Source organism: Cynocephalus volans, chromosome 4 (assembly GCF_027409185.1).
Source record: "Cynocephalus volans isolate mCynVol1 chromosome 4, mCynVol1.pri, whole genome shotgun sequence".
In the NCBI taxonomy this organism is placed as follows: domain Eukaryota; kingdom Metazoa; phylum Chordata; class Mammalia; order Dermoptera; family Cynocephalidae; genus Cynocephalus; species Cynocephalus volans.
Genome location: NC_084463.1, coordinates 96,274,687 through 96,293,348, shown reverse-complemented (window position 1 = coordinate 96,293,348; position 18,662 = coordinate 96,274,687). Strand labels below are relative to the sequence as shown.

General features: G+C 46.9%; 1 protein-coding gene across 1 annotated transcript in view; it reads right to left on the bottom strand.

Annotated features, from left to right (window-relative positions):
- Positions 1 to 807: 807 nt before the first annotated feature.
- Positions 808 to 18,662, bottom strand: part of TENM4 (teneurin transmembrane protein 4) — a 403,492-nt gene continuing 385,637 nt past the window's right edge. The window contains 5 exon segments of the mRNA XM_063092724.1: positions 808 to 1,566; positions 4,153 to 4,295; positions 10,127 to 11,741; positions 13,142 to 13,438; positions 16,988 to 17,223. Coding sequence (XP_062948794.1) covers positions 808 to 1,566; positions 4,153 to 4,295; positions 10,127 to 11,741; positions 13,142 to 13,438; positions 16,988 to 17,223 — 3,050 coding nt within the window.

The following is an 18,662-nucleotide window of genomic DNA, read 5'->3' as shown; positions in this document are numbered from 1 at the left end:
ATGGGGCTCTTGCCCCCAGGATGTTATGTCACCAGACCGGGGGAAAGGACCTAGGAGACACTTTTTCCCAGCATGGGTGTCACACCAACAACTACACGGGATTTGCAAAAGGGGTGGGGGTTTCATTTAGCATCAAAATATAAAGCCTGGACAGGAGTTGGGGCAGCTTGAAAAAGGTGCTGAACGACATCATGAAATTGCCTGGAGCAAGATGAAGCCATCTGTGGTCCTCCAGAGGCACAGAACACAGTGACTAAAATCCCACCACTCGTCTGCAGGAGCCTAGCCAGAGATCCTCAGGTCCTACAGACCCTCCTCCCAGGCCCTGTGGAAAAGCTGTTGCATCGGCCCCTGACTCTGCACCTTCACTTCTGCCCGACCCTGACTGAAGAAGAAAGGGCCGCACATGAGACAAGTTAGCACAGACACTCGTGTCTCACATCACATTGGGTACTAGGGATGGATGAGGACACACCCCAGGAGGTGCGCCTCAGAGAGGAGAAACGTACCCCAAACAACAAGGAAAAAGGGAGCAAAAGACAAAATTTTCATTGTGATCACACTACAGAAAAAAAAATACCTTCTGTTCTTTGCAAAAAATGTGTGAAGGCCAAATTTGTGTTTTTCTTTTCTTAAAAAAAAGGATGTTGCATGAATTACAACGCAACCAGTATCTTTTTTTGTGTGTTTTCTGCACTTGTTAAAAAAAAGATTTTTTTTTTTTTTTTTTAAGTACAACACAGTCAGATATGCGGCCACAAAAGAGTAGCTGTCTTTGGCAAGAAGTCCAGGCCTCGGGCCTCTCTGTCACCTTCGGCCCATCTCGCTCTGTCTCATGAAATGGATGTTGTTGGCGCTGTCCGACAGTTCTGGGTACTGCTCGACAGAGATCACGAAGAAGCCATCGTAGCCTTGCACCCGCCCTGTGTTCAGCACCTGCTGCTTCTCCCCCTCGGTCCAGGCCCGCAGGCCTTCCTCCCCCTCCCGCAGTCTCTGCTGCTCGCGGGCCCAGGCCTGGTGCACGGCTCGCTGCCGCGCCAGCTCCAGCACCCGCGCCTTCTCCTCGTCCAGCGTCGTCCCGTAGCGGGTGTTCAAGCACAGTGCCCCGTACTGGAGCTGGATGTCTGTGTAGCGTCTAGTCCTGCCACTGAGCATCGTGTTGATCTGGGACACAGTGACATTGACCCCATTCTCCAGGGTTCGCCGCCCCCCACTGAGGCCCAGAATGGCCAGGTCACCTTCTGAAGGCCCTGGTTTCACGAAGTAGTGGGTGTCCACCCCATCAATGGTGAAGTGCAGGTTCTCTAGGTAGTGGGCATTGTTCAAGATGGCAGCAACCCTCCGCCCGTCCTCATTGGCCACACTGATGATGTCTGTGGTCACTCGGCCGTCCTTCAAAGCAAACTTGACTCCCTTGCCAAAGACTGATCCGCTGGATGCAAACTTCCTCGTCTTTGGGGCCTGCTGGCAGCTGGTGATTGTGGAACCATAGAGCTGGTCAAAGCGTTCTAAGGTGACGAAGGCCTTGAGCTGCTTCTGCACTTCACACTGTACCCCGAGGGTAGACTGATGGGGGAGAAGAGTGAGAGAGAGAGTAAGGAAAAGGGAGAAAAATCTAAGGGCCTGGAGAATCAGCTTAAGTAAGTCAAATCCATGCATACTATTAACCTGCAGCCTCTAGCTCTACTGCTGATCACCAGGCGCCCAGCCATATTTCATCCATCCATTCACCCACCCTTCCATTCAGAAACCACTCAGGGAGCATGTATTCTGTACTAGGTCTTTTTCTGCACACTGGAGATACAAAAATGAATCAGACATCTTGCCCTTGAAGAACTCACTGTTTTGTGGGGAAAGACAGATGTGACAATAATTGCAGTCCAGTGTGATAGCTGGTGGTCTAAGAGATGTGATAGTAATGGCCACAGCTAACATTCTTGATCTTCCCATCTGTCATCTCATTTGGTCTTCATGATAACCTTACATAGTAGGTTATCTCATTCTCCATCTAAGGAAACTAAGGCTCACAGAGGTTGTAATTGGCCCAGTTGTAACATAATAGCAAGTCAGTGTTCAAACTCAGGCCTGTCTGATTCTAGAGGCTCAGTTCCAAGGGCTGGAATAGGGAGGAGCAAGCAAGTCTCCAAAGAATCTCAGCCCGAGGGTGGAGGAAGCTTGAGTAGGGACGTGAAAGGTGAGGGGGTGCCAAGAGACAGAGGACTGGCAGGAAGGCACAAGGAGATGAGAGCAGTGATTTATAGAAACCCTCCTACCCTGTTTTATTGCTGTCTACCGTGTTTGCACACGATTTTCATGGAGGGCCTCTGCCCACGTTGCTTCCTTTGGGCTCCTCAGGTGCCACTGCTCCTGATTGCTTTCGGGGGCAGACTGGGCCATGCTAATGTGGTGTTCCATCTGCCTGCCTCTCCCATGGTTCGGGGATCTCGGGGAAGCCATATTCAGGAAGGCTTTAGGGCCTGATCAGCAACTCAGGGAAAGGCTTTAGAAACAGGCCCATCAGCTTTTCACTGCAATTAAGTCTTCTTTATAATTAATAGAACCCTGTCTGTGAACAATTATTTCCTAGAGTTTCACGAAAGCTGGAGTGCTCAACAGCAAAGATCTCCGATGCTTGCCAAGGGCAGAAATCAATAATTCATTGACAGGCGAGGTTGGCAAACAGGCAGTCAGAGACTGGGGCTACATGGAGTGGAAAGGGGAACCGGCGGGGGGCGGGCAGGGGAAGGGTTGTGCTGTTGGATCAGTCCTTGGAACAGCAAATGCTGCGACATCTGGGATAGAGCCTGGTTGGTGGTGGGGAATGAAGAAAGTGAGAACAACAGAGTCTGGCAGAAGCAGGAAGGGCTCTGTGGCCGGGCAGACTTGGGTTCTTATTGTCTTCTGCTACTTTCAGCTGAATGACCTTGGGCAAGTTTCTCTCTGAACCCTGGTCTCCTCATCTGTGAAATGGGGAAAGATACCTCACGCCTCCATCGGTTTACTTCTTTCAACCATTTGCTCATTCAACAAAAGTTTTCTGTGCACCTACTATGTGCTAGCCTCTGTGTTAGGTACCAAAGGAGACCCAGTACTTACCCTCTTGGGGCTCACAGTCTAGTGGAGAGATGAGAAAGAAAAGAGGAATTAAAATATAGGGTGGGCAGTGCTTTGCAAGAAGAAAATATAGCGTGCCACCAGAGCAGAGAGGTACAGAATTATGTTTGCCAGAGTCGAAGGAAAGGAGACAGCTAAGCTGAGGCCTAAAGATATCAGTCTGGAGTAGGAATCAGGGATATGAAAGTTTTCACTGCCAGCAGTATGCTATCTGGCAACCCTGCTGTCCTCCTCAGTGTGTTGTCCCAGGGGCTGGGATCCTCTTGATGGCCTGGTCTCTGTTGACTCATCCCTGCCTTCACTGGGCACAGCTTGGGGCCTGGCACAGAGTCGGCTCCTAGTATAGAATTTATGAATGTGGTGGGTTGGGAGGGAAGAGGGAAGAAATGGGCAAATGATGCATGAAGTGAGGGGGTGGGATGAGACTGTGTTTAGACCTTCCGGTTATATAATTCTGAACATTTGAAATTGGGTCATAAAAGGAAGATAAGAAAGAGTGACATTTTTTGAGCAGCTATGGTATGCCAGGCACTGTACTCGCATGCTGATACAGAAGAGACAGATCTGGGTTTGAATCTCAGCTTTACTCCTTCCTTGCTCTGTGGCATTGGGAAAGCCTCAGGCATTAAATCTATAAAATGAGAACAATACCATGTGATATTTGTGAGTTAACTTATGTAGAATGCCTCACACAAGGCCAGGTGCATTGAGGTGCTCAGGAAATGTCACATTTGTATTTAGAACACAAATGTGCATATTTGTTCTGATAGTGACAAAGGCTTATTATCATTGGGAAACTCCAAACTCAGTATAACACACAAATTTCCTTAATGCAGCTTGTATCTATGTGCAGTAACAGCTGGGTCCCCAGTGGCTTGCCTAGTGGTAGGGTTACTAAGAATTTGTTGAATGGTCTCTAGCACTGTGGAGGCACCACATGTTTCCATTATTGGCCCAAGCCTTCCTGAAAAGCTGGTGGGACCCCCTCCTGCAACATCTGCATGGCCTGAGCAGTGGGCAGCCATGTACAAAAATTACCTTGCTGTTGTCCCATTCCTGAGTTTTCATCTGTGTGTGGATGAGCTCGTAGGATGGCTCCATGGCATCCATGTCTGGCTTGGGATAGCCAGGGATCACATTGTGCAGCTGGAATCCAAAGGTGAGCAGCCAGCTGTTGACATCTGGGTGGGAGAGAAGCAGAAATATCCCTGTGGAGTAAGTGGACTTCAGATGTGACTGTCCCAATCAAGCAGCTAGAGTTGGGCTGCAGGTGGTGGTGAGGATGTGGGGAGCTGCTGGTGGAGAGTCAACTGCTACAGACACTTTGGAAAACAGTTTCACAGTATTAAAGCCAGACGTACTCCTGGGGCTCAGGGATCCCCCTCACAGGTATGTACCCAATAGAGATGAAACTTAAGTAGAACCCAGGTTTCCAAACTTCCCTTTCTACTCTCACTCCAACCCCCAGGACCTCCAGCCTCATACCCGGGGTAGCTGTTGATAGATGAAGATCCCCCACTTCCACCCCCAACATCAATAGGAAACACTTGCAAAGGACAGCTGGACACAAAGGGAAGATTTTAGTGACTGACTGTGAAGAAAAAATTCACTTAAGAAAGAATCCCCCACTTCTCTTTGCAATGATTATAGCCTGAGGGCCAAAGTGCCACTGGGCATGGAGACAGCCTGTACCTGAGATCAATGAGTTCCCCCAGCTCCTGCCTTTTCCTGCCTCAGCCCCAGGAAATCACTTAACTTCCCTGTGCCTTCATTTTCCAGCCTTTACATTGGGCTTGAGGGTCTCATCTCACAGGCATGCGATTAATTGATGTTATAACATTCCTCGGGGTTACTAATTATAAAATATTAGGTGCAGGCATAAATAGGATTTTGCTGTGAGCATTTGGCTCATTGAAGAATGAAGTCAGGAAACCAAGACACAAGGACAAAAAAGAGGCCTGAGGATATGCCACTGTTTCTTGGCACACTGTTCTGAGTGCATGTGCCCAGCACCATGTCATACACACCCCCACCTTATACACTCAGGACACTGAGGGGAGAGGAGACATGACATGAATAATAACTTTGATCAAGAAAAAAGATCAGAGAAGGATGGAAGTCTTTTAGTTGAACAGCCTGACAAGTCCACATGAAGGTGGTGACATTTAAGCCAACCACTGAAAGCTGTGCACATTCTGTTAGGCACAGACGGAGATGAAGGGGCATTTCAGGCAAAGGCCACTGTACAAGGCAAGGCCTGGAGAGGGGAGGTGAGTGTAGGAGTGCTCAGGTGACCAGAGAGCAGCTCAACGAGGCTGCGAAAGAACTGGAAAGGAAAACTGTGGCTGGAGCAGGAAGAGCCTGGGATGGCAGGCTGGAGAGAGACAGACAGATGGCCTGTGTCCTAGTATGGCTCAGCCTTCCTTGGGAAAGAGCAGCTCAAGATGCCAAAGCAGTTATTGACCAGAGACTCGGAATCCAAAGTCTGGGGGAGGCAGGCTTTTGAATAGAGTGTCAGAGCCAGGCCTGATTTCGGCTTCTTTCCAATAGAGGTAGATCCCTGGTAAGGGAGATCCCGTTTAGGTCCATGCATAGGCGGAACCACCTTCCCCTACCACACACTGAGTTCATCCCAGTGGCGGGTGTTGCTGTGGGGGCCAACAGCTGTGTCCCTGTCACCACTGCATCCCATGTCACTCTCCCATTCAAGAAGCTCATGTTTGCCTCTACTTTCGTTTTTGTTCTTTTTTCTTGATTGTCCCAGGACTCCTCTCCTGGCTGTGAAACCTGCAGGTGCTGAGGTGGAGTGGTGGTAGAAAGGGAAGCTTAGAAACCTCGGTCTACTCCCTTCAGTCTTACTAGGCAAGATCCCTGTAGGGAAAGAACATGGTAGCTCCAAATTCTGGCTTCCCAGCTTACAAACTGTGTGAACTTGGACAGTTAACTTACCCTCTCTGAGATTTGATTTCCTTATCTGCATATTGACAGTAGAAATGGTTTTAACCAAGTCATGGAGAAGACTACTCATAGCATTACCATTTGGGAGCAGTTATCATGTGGCAGGAACAGTTCTAAGCTTGTATATAAATTATTGGGTTTAGTGTATTTTGAACTGCACAGCTCAGTTCCTGGCTCACAGAAGGTTTTCTCTATTTCTCCCAACCCATGCCTCCACATCCTGGACCTCCATTTTCTCATTTGTAGCAGAAGGGGCTTGGACCAACTTTTCTCTAAAATCCCTCTGCTTATTGAGTTTCTGATTCTATGAATCTTGGCAGATGGTTCTTTGGGAAATTAAAACAAATAGAACAGGGGAAAAAAATACCCTACAAAGTCATTTTGCCTGAGGCTGAGAACTTACATCTGAATTTACATTTGCAAAGGAAGGCTTCCATCAAGAATACTGAAAATTCCCAGGAAACTAGGGGACTGAAAAGAGGCCTGGGCTTTAATTACAAGTGATGAAAGGTGGGAAACTTTCCTAGGAAAAATGCTGAAAATGTACTTATTCATAAGTTTTCTACAGCGTTTTTCTGAAGAGTTGGGAATTTTACTCTTCCTTCTTAAGACATCATAGGTGGACATTTCCCTCATGTTCAAAAGCTCCTCTTTACTCATCTATCCCAGACTTCAGCGCTGCCACCTCAGAGTGATGGAATGCGAACAATAATCCCTTTCACACATACACAGCTTTGTTCTTTATAAAGTGTATCTAATCCAAGAATGAGGATTTTGGACTCAGAGCAGAGCTCTAATCCCAGCCTTGCCACTTCTCAGTGGGCCAGTTGCTTCACCTCTCTGAACCTCTCTCTCCTCCTCTGTAAATGGGGTCAGTAATCTCCACCTCGCAGGCTTTAAGTGAAGATTAAGTGCAATGATGTACACAATGTATCTGGGGTGGACATTTGTGGTTCCCTTCCCAGCATCCCATTCTGTCCTCCCTTTCCTTTTTTGGGGTACCCGTATAGTTTTGGAGAAGCCAATTCCACCTAAGGGGCCAGCAATGGATCACATGACCTAGGCTAAGCCAAGCAGCACATTCTATCTCCCCAACCATAGTGATTGTTCCAGGGGCTGTCGTGTGGCCTAAGCCTATCCAATTGGGGTGTATTTCAGGACCCTTAAAGAAATTTTTGGGAAAAAAGATGCTGTTTTTTCATTGTTGTTGCTGGATGTGAAAGGATGTGTGTAGCTCACATGGAAGCTAAAAGGTAAGGTTTAGTGAGAATTAGTACTAATTCAGTTTCTTATTAGTGACTGCAAATCATTTCCAATCTGCTAAAAACTTGACTATTTATATAAAATCTCTTTTCCACAGCACAGTTTTTCAAACTGTGGGGTATGAACCACTGTGTAGTAAAATCCATTTTGTGGATCATGACCAGCATTTTTATTGAAATAGAGTAGACTAGACTAGAAAACGTAAGAGTGTATCGCAATTAGGTAATGCTTTGAAACATTTTGTTTTAGTGTTTTACTGCTATGTAAAATCTTTTCATATAGTGGTCTCACCATCAGAGAAATTTGAGAAAAGCTGTCTTGGACTGCGCACTTGTAAAGGTGGGCACTAAGCTGGACTGCCCTCTGGATCCTTAGCACAGGTCTGGCACAGAGTAGGCATAAATAATATAATATTTGCTGGATCATCTAACTGACTGAGAAATCAAACCCAAACCTAAAATGTCCTGGGTGGGTGGTTGGTTGCTTTGCTAAAAACTGGATTTGGAGACCAGCATGATTGTCATGAAAAGTGAGTCAGAGAGCCCTGGGTTAGAATCCCAGCTCCCTGGACTACATCTGTGTGACTCTAGGCAAATCCTTCATCATTTGGAGCCTCGTGTCTCATTTGTAGACAGAGATAATGACAGTGATCTCACAGGGTTGTTGTGAAGTTTAAAAGAGATCGTATCTGCCAAGAGCCTAGTGTAGGGTAGTTAGCCATGTTGTGCTATTCTGGAAAGAGACCATATGTATATGGTGCTGTACAAAGGAAAAGGGGGGAGGGTGTAAGAATATTTTGGCAAGCTACAACATTTTTTTTGGATAGAAAAGTAAACTTCCTACTGCACCATTTTTTTCAGCTATAGTAACCTGCCAGGACATCTCACAGGAAACTCATTGGAGGGTGAGGCAGGGGTGTACTCAATGCAGACAGATGTAATGGAAATGTCATCTCAATCCGTCAAGTTTCTCTAGAGCCAGCAGCCAAGTTGAGCGTGGTGATTGCTGTGAAACAGTTAGGATATTCATGTTTACCCAAGGCCCCAAGTATGTTTTCATCATGCCTGTCCACCACCTTGTTCTCTCTTCTTCCCCACGCTTGGGTCTCCAGCTCTCAACATGACAACCTGGAATTCTTCCCTGAGAAAGGAATCCTCCTATTGCTGTCAGCAGAAACAGGGTCCAGACAGGGCCACCAAGTTTGGGGGCTGGGAAGCCATGTCTGTAAGGGGCACTCATGTGAGCTATATGTGTGACCCTCCCTGTGTTTTTGTACATGCTCTACCCTCTCCCTGGAATGCCTTTCTCCCCGTTACCTGCCAAATGCCCACTCGGCAGCTGGCCTCAAGTGTCGGCTGCTCCATGAAGGCTTCCCAGAAGAAGCCAGTTGCTCCTCCTCTGTGCTTCATAACTGTATGCAAACGTTCCTCACGTTCCCTCCCACACTGGACAGCAATTGTCTGTCTCTTCTCTAACAGCATGAGGTCCTGCAGGGTAGGGATCATCTTTCTATCTCCAGCACCTAAGACAGTGGCTGCACAGAGGAGGCACTTGTGGCATGAAGGAAACTGCCATAAAAGAGGGGGCAAGAGGATTGCGTCATAGGGTAAAAGAGGGGGAGACTACCAGGTTTGCAAGTTGGGATATGCCCCATTTTTGCCCACTGCAAATTTTCTTATATAAAAAGTCCTGGCTTTATCCAGATCCCATAGCCACTCTCACTCGAAGTCCTCTGTGGCTAAACTGGGAAAAGCTTCTTGCTTGCGGCTGTCAGAGACATCCCTGCCTGGGGGACCTATGGGAGACGTTCTACTCAAGTTGGTTTCATAGTAGTGGAAAGCAACACTTACTTTTTAAAACCTGAGGCTAATGGAAAGGGAACCACCGTGAGCACTAGGCACATTATAAAATGCATCTCATTTCACCCCGGCAACCACCCTGCCAAGTAGGTATTTGTTTTCTCTTTGTTCCATGTGTTCTTTGCTTCTTTTTTCCGTCTTTTCCTCCCCTGTGTGGATTGGCTATTTTCTTGGTCTTCTGTTCTGTCGCCACTATTGACTTCCTAGCTATGCCTCTATTTTATTTAATTTTTTAATTTTAATTTTATTTTTTAGTGGTTGCTCTAGGGTTTATAATATGCATATTTAACTTAGAGTCAAAGTAAGAATTCTAACTTCAATTTACAGTCAGGAAACTGAAATTCAGGGCAGGTAAGTAATTTTTATAACAAGTTATACCTTAGAAATGGTGGATCCTTCTCATAGTTCTGTCTGTCTTCAAAGTCTGAATTTTCCATAACATCATCCCAAATCAAGAACTACTTTTTTAAAAAAAGCCATACCTTAAGTCAACTTATCAGGGACTCATAGCCAGCTTGATCTCTGTATCAAAAACTCCCAAAGCGCATTCCAAGGGATACATCCAGGGAGATATTACGATTTCATGGTGAAAAAAGGGCTTTCATGGTCAAATAAATTTGAGAAATAGTGAGTAAATATTAAACAGTTCTCTTTACTGCAGAACTTGTCAGAGCCTTTCATAAACCGAAATGTATTATGAAAATTTAAGGATCGTGGTGGCCCTGTTCAATTTATTTGACGCCAGAACCATTTTTTTTCCAGAGTAGTCTCTGAACTAGTGTTTCTTCAAATATACTTTGGAAAATGCTGCTCTAAGAGAAAGTCAACATTTCCTGCCACCCCATACCAGCTTGCTCAAGGAAGACTAAGTCTTGTCAGATAATCAGAGCAATTTAGTGGGTCCCACCCTCTGAGTGAGTCCCAATCCTCACCTGTCATGAAGCACTTGATGTCCTGAGAGTTGCTGATGGGGTTGTTGTTTTTAAACATATAGAGATTAAATGGCATGATGCTGCTGCTACTCAGATGCTTCCACAGCTCGTGGTCTGGGCTAGTCCAGCGTCCAGCCAGCACATCGTAATCCCGTCGGCCCATGTGGACGAGCTTGGTGAGTGGATCATAGAGGCCACCATGGTAGCCGATGATGATCTGGAAGTTGGGGTTGGTGTCCATATAGATCTCCCCATAGGCCGTGTACAGGATCTGCTTGATCATCAAGCCTGTTCCACTGAAGACAGCAAGAGGGGTCCCGATGTTGTCACAAGCTATGTAAAACTCATCGCCGCTGCTCAGCTCCATGGCAAAGAGATGTCCTTGCAGGTCATAGTAGAGGGACGTGATCTCCGAGCTGGAGTGGTTGTAGAGGTGAGTGACCTTGGTGGGGTTGGTCAGGTCTGCATAGAAGAACTGCAGGTGGTGGCTGTGGCTGCTCTTGCTGGACACCCGCCGCCCCAGGCCATCGTAGCGGTACCTGACGCTCCAGCCACCAGCCCGGTTGTAGGCTTTGATGAGCAGGCCAGCCGAATTGTACTCGAAGATGTCACCACCCCGCTGCCTCAGGAAGCCATCCTCGTCCATCTTGTATTGCACGTCCCCCAGCCTGGTGATGCGGTCCCGGAGGTCGTACCGTAGGGGAGTGAGCCGTGCACTGTTCCCAGGGCTCAGTAGGTGCAGGTTCCCATTGAGGTCATAGCTATAGCGCCAGAGTGGCTTGTCATTGATGGAGACAGTCTGCAGCTGACCATCAGCATCATACTCATAGGAGTAGCGGGTGGTGTTGGCATAGGGTCCCACTTTCAGCTCTTTCTTCACTACTCGCCCCATGTTATCATACTGGACAGTCATCCAGTACATGAGCGAGCGGAAAATCTCATACTGCACCTCCTTCATCCTGCCGTACGCGTCAAAGTGCTTGGTGTGGGTCATGACTACTGTGGTAATGATCTGGTTAATGTCATAGTAGATGACACCAAACTTCCCGAACTGCTCTGTCTTGCCTGACACATCGTCATAGCGATAGAGATCAATGGGCAGTGGGGTCTCGTTGATCACAGCCTGCATGCTGGTCACCCGGAAACTGTTGTCGTAGTTGTAGTCAAAACGGGCATTGACCATGCCCTCCTCAGTGAAGCGGAAGATCTGACGGTCGATCAGGGGCCCAATCTGACGGTAGCGGATGGTGCAGGTGAAGCCCTCGTTCTGTAGGTTGACAGTCTTCAGCATGCCTGCTGTCTCATCATAGGTGAAGCTTACCTTGGTGGTGTCATACAGCATCTCGGCCAGCTTCGACAGCTTGCCATACTTGTATATCACCCTGCGGCCAGTGCCCAAGTAAAAGGTGTGGAGGAGGTGGCCGTCCTCAGTGAAGTCCTGTATGACTGAGGCATTGCCCTCAGGGGGCTGGTAGATGTTCCTGTAGTAGCCCACTGAGCGAATGGTCTCTAGTGTCTGTCGGGCCACATTGGGCATCGTTACTGAAGAGAGGCGGTCGTTCTTGTCAAACTCGAAGATATACTGCCTCTGGCTGTGGAGGAGCAGCACCATGGACTGGAGGGAGAGGAAAACCAAGAGATGAGAGGAAAAAGTGAGGAGGAAGGGTAGGTCTGTGTACCCAAGACTTAAAGGAAAGGAATGAAAGTCCAAGGCAACCATAGATTCTCCTGAGTTATGCCCAAACCAGGGCTTCCCAGCTGGCCTGCCCTAGGATGCTGTGAATAGGTTACAGACATGCTAAGATACCTTAGATGTGCTAAGATAAGCCTGGGGCCCCAGAATACTCAGGCCATTTGCTTTCCTATGGTGAGCATCCTTGTGTGTTTGCCCCTTCGAGTGGTACAGACCTGATCACTTTTGTGTGTGATGGGATGTGAGAAAGGTTGGGAAACACTGGTCTCAATATGTGCAACAGACTTCCTTACTCCAGACTTTTCCAATCAATCTTCCTCCTAAAGCAAGAATGAGCTCCCTAAAACATGGTCAGTTTCTGTTGACCCCCTGTAGCCTACTGCATAAAGACCATGTCTGAAAAGGGCAGTTAAGGCTGCCCTTACAATTGTTTATGTAGTAACAGGTTATATGTCCACCCTGGGGTGGGCAGGGTGTGATGAGAATGCAAGAACCTGCTTTCTAACAATGGACTCATTGTGTGGCTCTGGGAAAGTTCTTCCCCTCTCTGAGTTTGGATTTTCAGTATGTTGGATGACCTCCAAGGGCTCTCTCTTAGCACTATCACAGAAGATTGCTCTCAGAGATACTCGCCCAGCACAGGGTAGGGGAGACTCACCACGGAGCAAAGCAGGGCCTGGTCCTGTACAGGTGACCAGGAGCAGCAAACAAGGCAGAACTTGGGCATGGAGTGCAGATTCTTTCTCAGGAAAAAGTCAGCAGATAACAGGCCTAGAGGTGGCTAGGCATCACAGCTACCATTTTCTCCTATTTGGGACCAACTTGTGATTTTAGGTCATTTCTGGGATAAAATTAATCAAGATCTGAAGCAGAAGGGATTTATTAAGGCCACACCCAGCACTTGAAGCTCAGGATTAAGTACCTCCTGCCAAAGTGCTGATCCCTAGGCTTCTGCCTCGTTCTCCATGACTGGATAGCACCATGTGCCCTAGACCTGGGAGCAGACCCCTGCCCTGGGTCTGGACCCCAAGTCCTGCTCTCAGTTAGTGTTTGTCCTGCTCCCAGCTCCACTCTGTCAGACAGGTCTCTCATATTCTCCTGTCTGAGAGCCCCCACCTGCCATGCCATCACCACGATCTATCCAGATGTCTCTTGGGAACCCCTGGTCCTCTGTAGCAGATTTTCCCAGTCATTTTCTTTTGGAGACCACATGGGTCAGATCTATCCCCTTGAGGTCAGCAGGCTGGGCCAGACCATGGGTTGAGCCACAATGGTTGGCCTTCTACATGGCAGGCCAGCGATTGAGGGGGACAGACACCTGCCTTCTCTAAGTATGTGTAGCTCCATGTCTTCCCATCGGCAAAGATCCTAGATGTGATGCGACCTGCTTGGTCATATTCCATTCTCTCAGACATGATGCCCCTCTGGATGCCAGCAATGTGGCCCCCAGGGGAGTATGTCACGTTGACTCCATTCAGCCTGCTGCTGGGTGACCAGAGGCTGGGCCGCCCTGCCTGGTCATACAGGATCCGAAGGGTGAACTTGCGGTGGTCATCATAGATCTTCTCCGTGCGTGTTACGCGGTCAAAGTCCAGAGACAGGAGGTTTCGGTTGTGAACCTGGAGAAGGGCAGGAAGGAAAGAAAAAATTAATGTGGACATTGAGAACTTTGGTCAGATGGCCAACGTGGCTGTCAGCTGTGCTCAGAAGCTCCTGAGTAGAAGGCAACATAGGTCCTGGACATCACATGTGGGTTTGAGTCCTGGCTTTGTCACCTGTCAGTTATGTGAAGTTTCCTCATCTGTAAAATGGGGATAATCATGCCAATTGAATATGGCTGTTGTGAGGATAAAGGCAATGTAGATTTTGAGCAAATAGTAGCTAGTACCAAAGAGGATCCACATAATGTTCTAATATGATTCTTCTAATGAGGACATATTACAAAAAAGGCAGATCCTTCTTGGCTGTCTCCTAAAAAGGGAGCCACTACGTGGGCCCAGCAAATAACTGCCTGACCCATCCATTCTATGCTAGACACTGTGCTAGTGTTTGACACAGAGAAGACTGAAGCTCAGGGAAGTGAAAGGATTTGCTCCAGATCTCGTGGCTGGTGAATGACTGAACCTGGACTTGACTTTCACCACTGCAACGTGTCAACAAACACTCAGTGGTCCCCTGAGCAAGTCTTACCCTCCTTGGGGCTCTGGATTTCCCATCCCCTCTGGGGTCTCTCCTGCCCATGCCCCCACAATCAGGGTTTCTCCATCACCTCAGCCAGCTCCTATGACATCATCATCTTCTTCCTGGAGGTCCTGGGATACAGTGGGTGTTGGAGTCTGGGGTGGCTCCTCTGGCTAGGGATGCGGTCCTAGCTTTGGAACACTTTGCTCCTGCCTCAAGCATCGGAAGCCCCTTGTATAGTTTCTACCTAGGCTACTAGGTCAGCACACAATTCAATTTCCTTCCAGAGTCAGAAATACAGGGCTCTCACAGAGGAAGCAGTAAGCCACAGTTTTCGTGTTTTAATAAATACTTCAGGGGCTTGTTTCTATATCTGGATCCACCTCTTAGGCATTGGCTGCCCCTGAAACACTGCCAGGTACTCTATAAAAATGCTGGTTCCCTTGAACTAGTGCCTGACTTTATGGGGCATTTGGGCATATTTTCTGCCTCTGTCACTGGTTAAGTTTAACTAGTAGTAAGGAAGCCCCCCAAGAGGAAAGCAGATAATTAGATCACATGATACAAAACAGCACGTGTGGACTGAGGTAATGAAAGGCCCTCTGGCACGTTGTGTGGTTAAAAAAAAAAAAGGGCCAAGATGTAGGAATTACGGCCAGGATTCCAGCCTCAACTTTGTGACCAACTTTTCTGTGTGACCTTGGGAAAGTGCTTTCCCCTCTCTGAATCTCAGTTTCTTCCTCTGCATAACAACAGAGTTGCGAGGTTGAAGAAACAAGTAAATTAGCGAGTAGAGCACAGAGAAGGTGCTGAATAAATGGTTGCAATTATTTCCATTTAATGCCAGCAAGTGGTCATGGTCATTCTCAGAGGAAGAAGTGACATGTGTGTCTCCCCCTTCTCCCCATACAAATACTAAGGCCTTGAAAATAAGGATTTATGATGACAATGCTGAGACGACTTTGCTGTGAATGGCCTGGTTATAATAAGGTTGCCTTCCCTGGGGTAATCAAACACAATTGCAGAAGCAAAAACAGTGTGGCAGACAATTCCCATGAAAAATCAGAGGCGGTGGAGGCTGAAGCAGTGTTCTTTGCAGAGAGGGCAAAGGAAGATACGGGGGTTGCACTCCCAGCAATGACAGGGGCCTTTTAAAATCATATTTTGGAAGGGCCTTGTCCAACTCCCCCCAGGGTGATGCTGCCCAGCCAGCTGCCCCCCTCAGCTCCTGGAAGACCCCCTAGTGAAAGGGAGCTGCACCTTTGTGGCAAAATTAATAAAATTGAATTCAGAGATTATTTTACATCTTTCTTTATTAAAAAAGTTCCCAGTTGTATAAAAAATGAATTCCATTACAGGGAGGCACACCCGGCTAACATTCTAATTCCACATGCCATTGCTGTGGGTGGCCATTTATTTTGGGAGGACGCAGAACTGTGGCCACTGGACTAGAGCACCATGAATCTCAGGCTGGGAGAGGGACTAATTAAAGCCTGGGAAACTTTTGGTCCAGTTCACATGGTAGAGAGGAAATCCTAGTAGTACTAATAGCTACCATTTATTGAGCACCTGGGGTCTACTAGCACTGGGTTAGGTGCTTTGAATTCATTATCTTGTTCCTGCAGAGGAACTCGAGGCTCAGGGGAGTTGTTCACAGCTACACACACAGCTCAGGCAGGAATCAAACCCAGGTCAAACTTTCCACTTATCGCCCTGCTTCATGTGCATGAAGGGCTCTTTGAGAATTCAGAAGGGGGCTCAGTGAGGCCACATATGGTGGCAGGCCACAGAGAACAAAGACAGCCAGGCCTTCCTCAGGCAACTGGTGGGAGTCTATTTCCTACGTTAGGGAATTACTAGAGTTCTTGGCTGTTGAGGGAACAAAGGTGGTCTGGTTTTCTAGGTTCTAGATGTGTGATATTGGATAAGTCTCTTAACATTTCTGTATCTGTTGTGAACCTGTTTTGTAGTCTTTACTACCGCCTAGCTATAAGACTCTGGAAAAATTGCATACCCTCTCTGAACGTTCGTTGCCCCATATGTAAAACAGGGTTTTAAATGAACTTTTTTTGCATAAGGGCAGGGGACTCCAGAGAGTCTGAGCTGTGTTGCTATAAGGATACTTTTGTGGCTTTCAGAATGTTAGAAATCAAGCCCAGTTCTGTGGTTCACTTCAGCTCAGCAATATCTGTTGAACAAGTGTAGTCTGCAAGGTGCTGTGCTGGAAGCCAAGCTAGATCATCAGCTTTCACTCTGCCTCCTTCCTTTCTGCAGCTGGAGGGAGAAGAGGCTGGGCGGTCAGGCCCTGGGGCAGAGGTCACGCTCTACAGAAACGTGAGAGATGAGCAGAGGAGCTGGGTCAGGGCATCTGCAGACCAAAAAGCACTCTGAAGTGCCAGACCACGATGCCACCCCCTGGTGGTAACAGCTCTGGTAAGGTCATTGTGCTCATTTAGGAAGGATAACTCTGCTTGGAAAGAGTGGAGAATGTGACTTAGGTTCCAAATAGCCAAAGCAAATTTTGGGACATATTAGCAATGATAATAACCATAATGGTCATAATAATAGCAATAACAACAATAAGAATAGCTATTATTGACCACTTCTTATATATCAGACTCTGTATGAGTCACTTTCTATATTACTTCTAATCCTTGTAGCAACTTGTAAAATTAGTTTTGTCTTCCCTGTTTTACAGGTAATGAAATTGAGGCTCTAAGTTTACTGATTTGCCCAAGTTCACTCAGGGAATAATAGAAACTGGAAATTCGACTTAGCCCTAACAAACACCAAAGCCAGAGATCTTTCCACAGGTAAAAACCAAAAAGGTATACTATAAGATCCTCTTATTACACGTGATTCCCTGCTTTAGTTCCCCCCTTTTGCAGATGAGGAAACTGTGGTCCCAGGGAGAGTTTCAAGAACAAACCCGGTCCTCCAGCCCCCTCCTTCGTTCCCCACAGGATGCGACCGGAGCCCCCTCTCACCCTCAGCCGGCGCCCGAAGACAGTGACCTGGCCCCGAGCCTGCTCCTTGCGCTGCCGCCACTCCACCAGGTTGAGGCCGTTGTCGATGGGCAGTGTGACGTTCCTCTTGCCCACGGTGGGGTTGACGGTGCCGGCCAGCAGGTGGGGCTCGGTCTGCAGCGCCACCTCCATGCCGTTGGCCAGCAGCAGCCGCAGGGAGCCGTCGGCCCCGATGTAGTAGCTGTTGCGGACTTGGTCTGAGAGAGGACAGGCACACAGTGCTCAGCAGGAGCGAGGGTGGAGGGACGTGTGGGGAGAGCAGGCAGTGGTGGGAATTGGAGTGTTTTTTCTCCTAACTATAGGTGCAATGCCTTATCACTGAAGAAAACCAGGAAAATATATGGAGAAGGTCATCCATAATCTCAATACCCAAAGAAAATCATTGTAAATATTTGTATATTTGTAGATTTGGGGATATTTTCTACGTACTTAACAGTTTAAAATAGTTGCCGATAGAGTTTTTCACAGATCATTGTATTATATCATGCCACTGAATATTTTTCATAAGCATTTTTCTTAATGACTATATAGTATTCCACTGCATGGGGATACTATAATTTATCTCATGAAACCTCAAATACATATTCGGTTTTGTTTCCAGTTTTTCACAATTACAAGTAACACTTCGAATATATTTTAAACATTATGTTAAGTGAAAGAAGTCAGACACAAAAAGCCACGTATTGTATGAGTCCATTTATATGAAATGTCCAGAATGGGCAAATGTACATAGAGACAGAAAGTATATTAGTGGTTGTCAGGGGCTGGAGGGCAGGAGAGAAGGTGGAGTGACTGCTAATGGGTCTCGGATTTCTTTTTGGGGTGATAAAAATCTTCTGGAATTAGTAATGGTGATGGTGGCACAAGTTCGTAAATATGTGTATACTAAAAGCCACTGAACTGTACACTTTAAAAGAGTACTTTTTATGGTATGTGAATTATATGTCAATTTAAAAATACACTTTTTGGATAAATCAATATCTTCATTTTAGATTATTCAGTCAAAATAGATTCCTAAAAGTAAGATTACTAAAGGAAAGAGCCAAACATTTTTTTAAGGCTCTTGATGTATATGTTCTTTATAACAAGGTGAAAAATAACTGTAATACTTAAATCACTGACAGAATGCTAACTATATATATTTAAAATTATTGTTATACATGTATAACAATGATTTAAAAATAGGCCTGATCTGAAATTTTAAGTATGATTAAAACATTTTAATTTGTATCTTTAGCTACAGAAACTTCTGGAGAAAAAAGTAAATTTCAACTGTAAAATGCACACTGAGTTCTTTTCTAAAAATGGAAACAATACCTCTGGGTTTGTGCCGTCCTCTGCTGCTTTCTGCCCTCCCTTGGCTGTTCTCTTTGTCTGCACTGCCCCTCTCTTCAGTAAATGCTAGCCCAAGTCTCTCCTTCAAGGCTCAAGTGTCATCCCTTTCTAGAAGCTTGCCCTGTTCCTCTATTCAGAACAAACGCCTCCCTCTCCTACACATGCCTCAGCCTCTGCATGGGCCTCATCGGTGGTCTTGCGGTTGAGGGGTGTAGGGTTCAGCACTTTGTTAATGAAGAAATTCTCGAATATCTAAGTGCTCACTGTGGGAGGCACTCTCACATACAGATAAGAAACATTT